The 13,322-nt window shown below is 33.8% G+C and overlaps 1 protein-coding gene across 1 annotated transcript in view; it reads left to right on the top strand.

Annotated features, from left to right (window-relative positions):
• Positions 1 to 13,322, top strand: part of CEP192 (centrosomal protein 192) — a 167,442-nt gene that overhangs the window by 129,925 nt on the left and 24,195 nt on the right. Inside the window, exons 45-50 of the mRNA XM_072606604.1 lie at positions 663 to 844; positions 1,514 to 1,637; positions 4,482 to 4,587; positions 7,386 to 7,578; positions 10,718 to 10,797; positions 11,273 to 11,368. Of these exons, the coding sequence (XP_072462705.1) occupies positions 663 to 844; positions 1,514 to 1,637; positions 4,482 to 4,587; positions 7,386 to 7,578; positions 10,718 to 10,797; positions 11,273 to 11,368 (781 nt within the window). The remainder of the gene's footprint in view (positions 1 to 662; positions 845 to 1,513; positions 1,638 to 4,481; positions 4,588 to 7,385; positions 7,579 to 10,717; positions 10,798 to 11,272; positions 11,369 to 13,322) is intronic.

The raw sequence follows: 13,322 nt of genomic DNA, 5'->3' as shown, positions 1-13,322 counted from the left end.
ATTTGTTATAGTTTCATTGTAAATTTTGTTTCTATTTTTGTTGAAAAATCTTTCAAATCATACGTTTTATCTAGTATCTCATTTAGGATCTTGAAGGATCACAATGTATGAATTACTCAAATTGTCAATTATTAGAATTTTAAAAGTATAAAATGAATCCTTAAAGTCCGTAATATTACCTAATTATTTCTAATATTGTGTTTTATATTCTAATAATGTTAATGTTGTTACTTTTGAACTAATCTTTAAATTAACTTAGTATCTCATCTTCCCTTTAAAAGTGGAAAAAGTTAAGCAAATTAGCCTGATGGGATTTTCATTTGGAATTTTCAGAACTTAGGTTGCCATTTCTTAACAGAGAGAACAGTGTGTATTGTAGTCATTAATTATCTTGGAATAAGGACTGTGTCTCCTCCTAAAAGTTGAGACCAAAAAGGAATTTCTTTTCATTATAGGATAAGTGTTAAGTCAAAGTGTTTATTATGGACTTTGACCTATGAAGCATACTGTCTGTATTATGAAATGGTGTAATTGTGAATTGTTAGAAATGTGAATTTTCACCATGATATTAAAGGGGTTTTTTGTACAGCATGTCAGCTAATGCATTTTTTTCTCATTTTTCCATTTTTTTCCCCCTCCTTTGGGATTCTTAAATCCTAAAGTGAATCCAGAAATTCTGAGAGACATATCAACAATGTTTCTTTGGATGTTCTTCCAGTTAAAGGACCTCAAGGTCCTCCTCTTCCTTCACAAGCTACTGCCCAACCAGGTCAAAATACATTAATTTCTCAACAAATATGGACTGTTCAACCAGAGCACTTAATTCTGAAAGCTCCTTCTGTTTGTGAGTAGATATATCAAGTCATATCTTCTCCTTTGGTTCATTTTACTCTGCATGTATATACTCATTTTAACTGGGTGTTATACTGGGTGTTTGTTTTTAAGAGCTTACTGAGCTCCTCAACAGATTTCTTTCTTAGATTTTAGTCATAGCATTCCTTTCTGTTCATTTGTTTGATGGAATAACACTGTGGATTGTAATTTTCAAACCCTCCTAACTCTTCAGACTCTCTACAGATTCTCACCTTTCTAGTAACCATTCTTCAGCTGTTCAGACACTGGTGGTATATGTCATATTTGCCTTTAACACCCTTTGGATATGAAACCTCCATGTATGTTGTAAATAACAACAGTTTAGGCCAGTGAAATATTTAGCTGTGCCACATTCTAGAGGAAGTAATACAGCATGAGAATCTTCACACTTCTTATTACCACTGCCCTTTATTTTTAATTTGCTGTTGCCATATTTTGTTCCTGGGGAAGTAAAAATATGCACTTGGATGTGGCCGTTTGAGTTGGCCATATCAGAGCAGCCTTCTCAACAACAAATGGGATAAAATAACATTTCTTTTGTTAATGTAATTGTACAGTTACATTTTATAAGCACTGAGTTTTAAAAATAAAAAATGCTCAAATTAAATACTTACTATTTCCTTTGTGTTTTATACACCAGGTAGCATGACAAAAACTGGACATTTGCATATTTTAAATAATTCTGTTAGGTTGCTGAAATTTGAACTCTCTTGGCCCGCCCATTGTCTTACAGTGACACCACAGCATGGAGTTATTGACCCAGAGTATGTAAGACTTTTCCTTTTTTTTTTTTTTTTTTTTTTTTTTTTTTTTAGTTCTTCTTAAATATTTAAGGTTCAGATGGTATGTCCTTATAATCCATAGTAGTTCCTACACTATTAACTTGACCAAAGTATCTCTTCATTATTTTATTGACAAGAAATGCAGTTAATGGCTATGGATAGCAGAATTTATATGATTCTACCTCTTTTGTGGATAAATGAATAAAAAAGTATCAAATGTACCAAACATTGCTTGTCAGGTGCTGAAAAGACAGAAAAAGGGAGACAGTGCTGTCCTTGAAGGAGGCTCACACATTCTAATTGAGATAGATAAAACAAAGGTCAGTTGCAGGGCAGATAGACCAGAAATCCTAAGAGTATTTCATTGTGATGGGTGGCAAAGCCCAGGAGTCCTTTGGTTATATTAGAAGGTCAGTGTAGGGACATAGAAATAAGGCAAGTGGTAACTCCAGCGTGACCTTAGGAAGCAATGTGAGAGCAAATAGTAAGAACTCGTGTGTCTCCATCTCACAGGAAGAAATAAGTCAGTGGAAGCTAATTTTTCTTTCTTTGCTCTTAAGTCCTCCTCTCTTTTTAAACGCCCTTTTTGTAGTGTTGGAGTTCTGCTCAAAAAATCTCCCTTCTCCTCTTCAACTTATATGGATTGTTAGTTTTGTGTGGGATGGCTCGGATCCCTACTTAAATCAATTACTCAGAGGCCTCTCACAGTGATGACAGAAAGTTTATTTATTCGATTCTCGAGAAGCAGGAAAATCCTATACCAGTTAACCTGGAGTAGGAAAGCCGAAGACAAAGAAAAGGCAGTGATTTATATAGACCCTAAGCGCAAGTCCCTCCCCTGCCACTGACCTTTATTGTCATTACCTGAGAATATGATCTTACATTCTAGACATGAAATCTAACTAATCCCTTTTGAAATGAAGACATTGAAGAATTAGGTAAACTTTATCCAATCATTGAGACCCTAATGTACTACACAGTTTTATATCCTTATATGGAATTATTCTGTTCTAAAAATATAGTAACCTTGAGCCTCTCAGTCTTACCTCACCCCTGGGAGAAGAATTACAATCTGAGAAGTCTTCACTAAACCTATTCCACTCAGTTTTAAATTTTAATTATCTGTTCCTTTTTCTAAAAAGTATTTCTTGTTTTCATTACTTCTCTTACCTTTCCATCTATTCTAGACTTTTATTCTTTGATTCATGGAGTTTACATTTATTTATTCCTTCTTTAGCACCTGTATTCTTTATGAAATTAAACCTTATAAGGTACCTATTTTGAGTTGTCTCTTCTATATAATTTATGTTATGCTGCCTTGTAAGTCTTGCCCCTTTGTCATCTTTTTCTGTTGTACCTCACTCTTTGAAATACTAATGCCGCCAGGTTATTAGAGAAAAGAAGTATTGATCCATGGAAGGAATTTTACTATGTTCCTAACTGTTCATTACTGCCGTTTGCCCTTCTACATGGTCATTTTTCTCACTTGCCATGAAATCTTCGTGGATCCATGCCTTTTCACTTTTCTTGGTGTAATTTGCTTCTAAGAGCTCTAAGTCCTTTTCTTGAAACAGGGTGAGTGGTCCTTCAAAGCACTAAATCTCTGTATATTATATTCATTGTAATTCATCATTATAAAATTTTCTTTTCCTCAATGTGGTCATTTCTTCAGTGGGACACATTCCCACTACTACAACAAGATTTCCCCTTTTCTCATCCCCTTTTCCAGTCCTTGCCTTTGCTTCTTTTCTTCTTCTCCCATAGAATTTTTTTTCCTTGAGAAGGTACAAAAAGTTATTTTCCCTTCATTGTTAAACTTTGACTTGCTTAGAGTACATCATGTATTTTCTGATATCTTCTTATTCCTTTGTCCTCTTTTATGCACCCTCTCATTTTGCAGTTTAATCTCACCATAATTCAGTCACTTGTATGTGAGGTTTACTCCATGATATTTTAGACCCTTTTTTATCTCTTCTTTGGCTTCCATTTTTATTCTTTGTTTCTTTGTATAATTTAAGAAAGAACTCTCTATTTTTTTAATTATGTGGTCTTTGGTTGCTCTGTTTGTTTACTTTTCTTGTATTTCTATTGTTTGTGATGTTAGAGGAAAAACAATTTTGTTCATTTTTTATTTTCTTTCTACAAATATTTCAGATACCTTTCTGTGTTGAATTTACCTCTTTTTCATTACTGGTTATGATTGGTCTTGCAGGGTATGTTTCCTTGAATTGCATCTTGAACTTTACTCTTTGGGACATATTATTCTATTCCCTCCTGTAGTTTCTGCTAGATGCATAATAATCTTGTGCTATTCAAATTTCATTTCCTCTGTATTTAAAGGTATTTTTCCTGGTCACTTGCAGAATTTCTTGTCATTGAAATTGTGAAATATTGCCACTGAGTAACTTGGAGTTGGCAGCATAGGATATTTTTCCTGGAGGCATTCAGTGTATTCTTGGCACTGTTTTCTGTGTTCAGAAGTTGTGGAAAAATTTTTTTAAATATAATTTTTCACATTGTGGTATATAGGTTATTTTAAAGATTTTAAAAATTTAGTCATTTTCTTCAGTTTTTATTTGGAGATTTTTATGAAATTAATGAGATTGTAAAACAATAAAAACATGGTGAGCGTTGAGTGAAGAGTAGGAGTTGTAATATGGAATGAATTTACCGAATTTTTTTTAGTAGTTATGGGGAAAATGAAAATAATTCAAAGCAATGCTTACCAGGATTAGGACTGATTGCTGTCTATGCCCTGGCTTTGTGTTGTGATTATTGTTGTTATTGTATAGAACATGTTTATGTATTTGAAATTTTTTTGTTTAGGAGTCGACTGCTAATTCTTGTAAGTCCTAATTCGTCACTTGCCACAAAACCCTCAACATTTCCATGGAGTGGTCTGATTTATATACATTGTGACAATGGACAAAAGGTAACTTGTAAAGATTTTATTTTGAATTTTTTTTTACTCAAAAATTGAATCTTGCATTTGTTAGAAGTTATATGCTTCATTTTTAAAAGAAAAGAGCAGGGGAAAGGATGTAACTTTTGGTCCTTAATTATTACCAGTCCTGTAAACCTTCCAAACTTCCCTTTCCCGCAAAAGTCTTTTTTTTTTTTTTTCAAAAGAAGAAAAGAAAACCACTTCATTTCAACTGTTAAACATCATTAAGGAGTGAAGCCTTCTTCATAAGCAAATTTCTCAGATTTTTTTTTTTGCCTTTATGAAAATCAGTTATGTTACTGTATTACAACTATTCTCTCTCTGATTATTGAGAGGTATGGAAAGAAAAACCAATAAACTAATCTAATAAGATCATTATTTTTATGTATAAAAATTAAGGTTCCTAAGTTAGTGCATATTTACATGAGAATAGTGCTGCATGCACCTCATTTGTGGGAGACAAATGCATGGGCTTTAAAAAATGTATATTTCTTTTGCCTCTTAGAGGCATGTTCTATATAGTCAAGTCTAAACATGTAAGTCAAAGTTTACTAGATAGCAGTTGTCTAAACCATTTTAGATACCACCACTGCCGGATTTGTTGGAATATTTTTTAACTTTAAAAAGAAATTAGTAATAATCAGGATATTAATTGTTTAATTGCTCAGATATTCATAGAATCTGTATAATTTAGCTCAGAGTTCATCTTATTAGCTTCTAGAAGTCTTAAATATAGAATCTCTTGTTATTTGAAAACTGTAGCACCCTCTTGCAGTTGAAATATATATAAAGTAATTTTAGGGAGGAAGACACTAACAGCTGAGTGGGGTTCAGGAAAATCTTCACATAGAATGTGGGGAGTTAAGGAAAGAGTACATTACAAGTGAAGGGTATAGCTAATGCAAAACCAGAGATACGAGAGAATGTGGGCGACAGCCAGAAGGCCAGTTTGGCAAGATTATGTGCAAGGTTAGATTATGTGCAAGGCTGGAAAGGCTGAAAAGATAGTTTTGAGCTTGATCAGGAAGAGCTTAAATGCCAAAACAGTTAGCATTTGACTTTAGAAGTAATAGGGAGCCACTAAAGTTTATTATGTTATAATAAAGGCATGGCACGTTCAGACATGTGCTTTACTAGTATAACTTTGGCAGCCATGTGAAAGATGGATTGGAAAGGAGAAAGACTTGATTTAGAGAAACCTGCTAGGTTGTGGAAATTGTACAGGTAAAAGGTGATGAGAATTTAAATTATGATGGCCATTTTAGTAGGGATAAGGGAACAGATGAAAGAGATGTTATGAAGGTAGAAGAAAAACTCTTGCAGCTGATTAGATATGTGAGGTAAAAGATTAAGTCAAAGATAACTCTGAGGTTGTGAACCTAGATGACTAGAAGGATACTGGTGCCCTTGACAGAAAAAGAAAGGTTTGGAAGAGGAATAGCTTTGAAAGAGGGGGATGGGAAAAGAATGTAGAAACATGGAGATTGAGATGCCGTTAGGATATCTAATTCAAAATAATAGTTGGCATTTGGTAACATAAGACTGGAGTTTGAGGAGAGTGAGACAGCTGGTTATGTAAATCTGAACTGGGAGTCTTCATCTGATGGAGAGCTGATGAGGTCACCAAGACAGAGAGTGTAGAGAAGAAAGAAGTTCCAGGATTAGAGCCTTGGAATGCTTCCATTGTTAGGAGGGGATGCAGAATCACTGAGTTAAGAGTTGAAAAGTGACCTCAGTGGCCATATTATTCAATCCATACCCAAAAGGAATTCCCACTGTAATATATACAAGTGGTCACCCAGCTTTTGAAGACTTGGAAGGAGAGGAACCCCACCACCATTCTAGGCAGGCCATTCTACATTTGGACAGCTCTAATTGTTAAGTTTTTCTTGATATCAAGCCTAAATTATCCTCTTTGCAACTTCCATCCTTTGCTTCTACTTAGACTCTCTGAGGCCAAATAGAACAAATTTGTTTTCTCCTCCACACTGTAGCCCTATAGATACTTGAAGACATTTAATGTCTTTTCTCAAAGACATCTTTGAGTCTTTTCTCAAAGTTCAATATGTCTACTTCCTTAAAATGTGGACTTAAGGCCCTTCACCACCCTTGTTGACCTTTTCTGAACACTCTATCTTATTGCTGTCCTTAAAGTGTGGTGCCCAGAATTAAACACAGTACTCTAGATGAAGTATGATGAGGGCACACTAAAGTGGAAATTGTGTACTTCAGTGCAGCCTGATATCACATTAACTCTTAACTCTTTGAACTTGCAATCCACTAAAATCCCAAGACTTTTTTTCAAAATAACTACTATCTATCCATATTTTCCCTTTTATGCTTATAGAATTGATACATGTTGAACTGAATGTATTTTTTCACCAAAACGATATACTTTAAAGAAAATAAAACCAACCTCATTTATATATTTAGCATCTATGGGAGATTTCTGAAGATTTAGTTATCTTAAAATAAGTTTTCTATCTAATAATTGCTTTCTGTAAATTAGGCATCTTAAGAGATCTATTAATGTATAGGCTATAAAATAGAAAAGAATTGAGTTTTGGAGATGCATTAACTCCCTGGAACACTGAAGGGATAGTTTAACTGATTCTCTATATGAAAGAATGCTTGCATAGATGTCTAAGTTCTGTTTGAAGAATATATGATTAAAAGCAGTCACCTCTCTTTTAAGTTTATTAGCATGCTTTTGCATGTTGAAATTTAAAAACAAATACATGTTTTTTTAAAATTTTTATTTCCTTTACCTTTTTTTATTTCAAAAGGTTGTAAAAGTACAGATTCGAGAAGACATTACTAAGGAAGGTCCTTCAACCTGCTTGGCCTCTAAACAAATTTTAACATCTGAGTCTCCATTGAGTCATATGCTGAAACCGGGTACAAAACCACCCTCAACAAAAGTTGAAATAAAAACTAAAACCATCACTTTTCCTGAAACAGAACCTGGTGAAACCTCAGGTATTAAATCCTAAAATCACTTAATTAAAAGGCTTAGTACTATATGTTCTCTGTTGTTAAGCATAAAGCAGTGATAGACGTAATAATTTGTATGTGGGATTTTTGGGAGGAGGAAGTGGAGAGAATGAGATGTCAACATCAAAATTATGTCATGTCTTAATGTGGGATTTAAAAAACTTGAAATCTCAAATTTCTTGATAGACAGAGGAATTGGGTGCTGTAGTGCATTTGTGTCGAACTAAAACTGAAACATCCTTTGAGCGTAATATTTACTTAGAAAACTACAAATTAACATTATCTATACTCTGTTGTATTTTAATTTATTTTGTTAAACATTTCCCAATTACATATAATCTGGTTTTGGCCTCTGAGGAGTTTTGCCCACTTGGCTTGGATTCTGGAAGACTTGAGTTTATATCCTATCTCAGACACTTAAAAGCTGTGTAACATTGGGCAAGTCACTTACCCTCTCCTAGCTTCAGGTTCCTCATAAGGATAAAGCACCTACCTCATAGTTACAAATGAGATAATTTATTTAAAGTGCTTTCTAAACCTTAAAATAGTATATAAATGCTAGCTATCTGTAATAATGGGTTCAGGGAAAACAGAAATAATTGAAATTTACAGATATTTCAAGAACCTCATATTAGCAAAGATAGATGATGACTACTTATCGTTATCAATTCCACAAAAATATTAAGCAAAACTTATATAAGATAGCAGATCTGTTGTGGCAGAGAAATTCAGATTATAAGAGCTAGAAGTAGGTCTTTACGGAATTCTAAGACTATGATGGCTCAGTAGATAGAGGGTGTACCTGGAGTTAGGAAGACTTGAGTTTCCCACTTTCTAATTGTGACCTTGGGCAAGTCACTTAATGTTTCTGTACCTCAGTTTTCCTCATCTGTAAAATGGGGATAATAGTGCTTACCCAGGACTGTTGTGGGGAGAAAAGATGATGAATGCCTAATATATAGATAGTATAATTATATATAAATCTTAGGCATTATGATGACGAAGATGCTATGTTTATCATGGTAATAAATGTTAAACATACTATAAATATACTTAATACTGAAGGAAACTTCAATTTCTTAAATATAATTAAACATCACCTATTGGTTCAGGAAACTAATAGAAATATATGCTTATGTACGTTCAGTACATAAGGATATGGTGACAAGAAACAAACCAACTGCTAAGGTTTAAGCATTTTGCCTACTCACTCAAAATGCATGCTGCATCTGGAACTTTTAGCCAAATGATGCTGCAGTAGTATTTCATGCTGTTACTGTGAAGTTAGTTTTAATGGATTGAGGATGATGATAATGATACAAAACAATGCTTATGGGATGTTGGTATGTTGGTCATAGTTGCACCTAGAACCATGTCCCCTGCTGAAATGTTCTAACAGATGGAATGTGCAGTGAAATCAGAGAACAAACAGCCAAGACCATCCACCTAAATATTAGATCCTAAATCACACTTTACTTGAAGGTCCTGGGATCATTTGTTTTGTGAATGTCAAATCTAAAACATTTAAAACTTTGAAGTTGAAGCCTACATGGGGGAATTTTCAAGTCCACCATTTTGCTCTTAATGAGTCCTCCTTGTCAGCCATCCCTACCCCTACCTAGCTTCTGAGACAACTATTTTTTGGACCTCCTAGCTTTGTCTCCTAAAACTAGGTGTCACAGACCTAAAATAAACCAATGATGGGTTAGCAATATAAGCAGACTACATGCACTGATTGTAGTTGTATCACCTAAGAGAATTTAATGTGCTTCTTTCATTGTGTAACTTAATATTAGAAAATAAATTGCAGAGCTTTGGGGAGGAAAAATAATTTTAAAAAGTCATTTAGGGAAGGGAAAAGGTGTGGAGAAACAGTTTTATTTAGTTGAATTCTTTGAAACATTCTACTTAGAGGTAATTATAATGTTTGTTTGACTCCCCCCACCCCACCCTTTTCTACCAGAATCCTAAAGTTGATTATGCACTGTTATGTCTGTTCAGATACTTTTGGAGAGACCATATTTTTTAAACTTAAGGTTAATCCGAAAGATATGTAGGAATCTATACTGTGTGTGTGTTTTGAAACTCACAGTCATTTAGTAAGTTTTCATTAAACATTTACTTTGTGCTAAGGATACAGAGGAAAAAAATAAAGGGCTTCATGACATCAAAAAGGTTAAGAACTCTCTACCACAGTAATTATTCTCTGCCTAGTATTGCAATGATAACACAATTTTTCTATCCATACAAGTCTTATTTCCTTAAATCTGGAGTTGAAATGATAACTTTGTAATGAATAGGAATGTCAAAATCCCATTTTATTGTGCCTAAAGATTAGAAAGTGTTTAAAGAATCAGAATCATTTTCAAATTAAATCCCATGCCAAGCTTTCAGATTGGACTTTTTTTCTTTATTTCATCTATCTATCTTTATAAAATTTGAGAGCTAACAGTTTCAAAGATGTTAAATTTTTTTCAGGTAATGGTAGTGATACTGATTTGGACTTGGGAAAAAGATAACCTTTTTGTAACATATCTCTCATAAATTCTTCCTTAAAATACCTTGTGGTTCACTATTCTTTGCCTTTCTCAAACTGGATAACACTATGTTAATTATAATTTTCTTTTATAACTACTATATTAATAATGTGTATGTCCCATATATAAATGAAATATTGTATATCTTCATACTTTTGAAGGATGTTGCAAGAAAATCCATATATATATGTGCAAATGTAACTGCAGTAGTACTGTGTAATAAATACTACTTTTAGAAAAAGATATAATAAGCCAACATTCATTAAGTACCTGCTGTGTGCAGAGGACGTTGGTAGACACTAGAGAGAGATAAAAAGTTCAGATGAGAGACAGTCCCTTTATTTAAGGAGTTTAATAGTTTCTTCGAGAGATAACTCATCATCACAACTATTAAACACAATATTGTCTGATAAATAATACGTCAGAACTGCAAAATAAGAGTGCTGTGTGAGGTCTCGGGAAAGGTTGTTAACAATTCAGAGGAAGCCAGAAATGAAATGTGACTTAAAATCTCTTCATCGTATTTACCTTATCTGGGTAACTTACTTGAGTTGGATTTGACTTAAGGATTTGTGTTTTCCTTCTAGAAAATTATCTAGAACTTGAAAACCATGGTGATGAAGAAGTAAAGTGGAATTTATCATCTTTTGCTCCCCCTTATGTCAAGGTCAGAAACAGTAAACAAAATAGGTTATTTATTTCCTCTTATTTTTTTGCCAGAAAATTTATCAGCTCCATTTTTTTGTTGCTGCATTTTAAATTGATCCTACCACATGCTCAAACATCAATCTACTAGCTTTATTTGTTCTGTCATTTGATTTCAGTGGGTTCCCCTTCTTGTTTGCCCATTTAGAAGTTTTGCAGAAGGTAATCATGTACAGTAGAAAGATTAAGAGCCTGGAGACTTGGATTTTAGTCAGTCTCACTGCTCAGTGAACTTTATTTTAATTGTTAATTATTTTATTTTTTTCTAAGATTTCCTTTTTTGCCACATGGGATGGCTGTGAAGATTAAATGACTTAATGAACATGCTTTGTAAAATGCTATTCAAATGTGAAATGTTATTTTTAGTGTGAAATTTAGTGTGGAATTCATCTTTGTTACTATTTAATTTTTATAATTTTTATTTTTTCTTTCTGTAGGATGTTGATGAGAGTGGAGATGTCTTTAGAGCTACTTACGCAGCTTTCAGATGTTCCCGCATTTCTGGTATATTACAAGGTCATGGAAAACAAAAAGTGAGGCCAATCACTTTGTTGAGCACACTGTTAAAGAAATCAGCTTCATTAGACTTGACCCTGTATGGGGCAGTTAGCTTCATACAGATGAATATTTTCCCCATAATCATAAGTCATACCACCTAACCCTGGTCAGTTCTCAATCAACAGTCAGTAAATAGTTATTAAGCAACATCTGTGACCTAACTGCTGGACTACTGATAGAAGTACAAAAGCAGGCTGGTCCATGCTTTGGAGAAGCTTGTTTTACAAAAGCATAGTTAGTGACATGGAGGACCATTTAAAAGCCTAAGTGCTGGAAAACAGGTCGGTTTCATCATCTCTCTCTATAGAGAAGGACACATTTTTATTTTGAACTCCAGACTTAGTGATGCCGTACAACTTGGAGGATACTCATTGCTCTGGATCCATGATAACTGATTGTTCTGTAAGATGTCTTTCAAGGTTGTGGTCTTCAGTGATTCACAGCTGTGTAGTGTTTATCAAGAAATATTTTCTGTTAGACATAGTTTTTGGTAGATATGAATGGTTTAGAGTCTTTGTAGGTGCTGAGTTATTCCCTAAATACAGTGTAGCCTGATATTATCCTACTAGAACGACGGTTGATTTAGTTTACTAGGTAGTTTAGTTTACTAAAAAATAAGGTGTTCAGAAATTTAGTTCTAGAACTAGCTTATTTTTCATATGTAGCACTTGTCTAAGATATACATGTTGATGAACAAATTCAATAGTCTACTCATCTAGTTGCTCTCATAGCCTATGAGAGGCTAGGACAATATGTTTTAATTATGTTTTTCAGTAAAATGATTAAATTAGCATCTTTCATGTTGTTGCACATTTCAACAAAGTTACTTTGTAAATGATATGCCATCACTTTGAGTTTCTTCTAAATTCAGAGGGGAATCCTTTGGTTGGACATCTTCTATAACACTGACCAGCATATTTGAAACTTGTTTAAGAACTCATTTGAAAGCAAAACTTAGCATAACACTGAAATGTTAGTCCTGTATTTAATGGAGTTTTGTATGATCTTGTGATAGATATGTGAGACAAAAGCTTTTTTAAAGAAAGCTATGAATTCTTATTTGCTTCACTGAGTCAGATGCTTTCTCAAAATTAGAAAACATGCTGGGGTCTTATTATACTTTGTACAGTTCTCAGATAGTTGAGTGACCACAGAAATGTGGTCCACTGTTAAAAATTGCCTGTAAAAAAACCCATATATTTTATATTTTTATCAGGCATATCTGAATGTTTATGTAGACTATTCCTAAGATGATTTTTACAAAGGTGAGAATTAGGTGCATGCTCAGAAGTAGTTGATGTCTTGCCTTTAAAAAAAATTATAGCTAATAATCTTTCCCATTTCTAAAAACTGTCCCCTCATAAGTAGTCTACTTGCCTTTAAATTTAAAGTTTATGAATTTGAAGATGGATTTCTTTATTATGTTGTTAATCAGGTCTGACTTCTTCCTGATTTTATCGTCATTTTCAGTGCCATTTCTACTTCAGATGGTAAACTAGATACAGAGGTCTCAGAGTCCAAATGTGAGAACTCCCACAGTTATTGTCAGAATCATTATGAAACCCCCAAAATGTTGGTCCTGTTTTCCATCTATCTTCTTTTCTTTGTTTTTTGGGGGCTTTGGGAGTTAAGTGACTTGCCCAAGATCATATAGGTAGTAAATGTCTGAGACCAGATTTGAATTCATGTCCTCCTGACTTCAGGACTGGTGCTGTATCCACTGTGCCACCTAACTAGCTATTTTCTTACCAATTTCATGTACAGAATTTCTCTGGATAATCTGGCTTGGCTATATATTTCACCGTTTTTCACTATTTTGTGAAAATAGTGATCTATAACCTTAAGTCATCTTCCCCTCACTTGTGTTTTGCATATGTGCTTGTATTCTATGGCCCCTGCCATATCTTTCTAATTAGCTTAGAGAATGTG

This window comes from Notamacropus eugenii, chromosome 4, assembly GCF_028372415.1.
Source record: "Notamacropus eugenii isolate mMacEug1 chromosome 4, mMacEug1.pri_v2, whole genome shotgun sequence".
Taxonomy (NCBI): domain Eukaryota; kingdom Metazoa; phylum Chordata; class Mammalia; order Diprotodontia; family Macropodidae; genus Notamacropus; species Notamacropus eugenii.
This window is presented reverse-complemented; position numbering and strand designations above follow the sequence as displayed.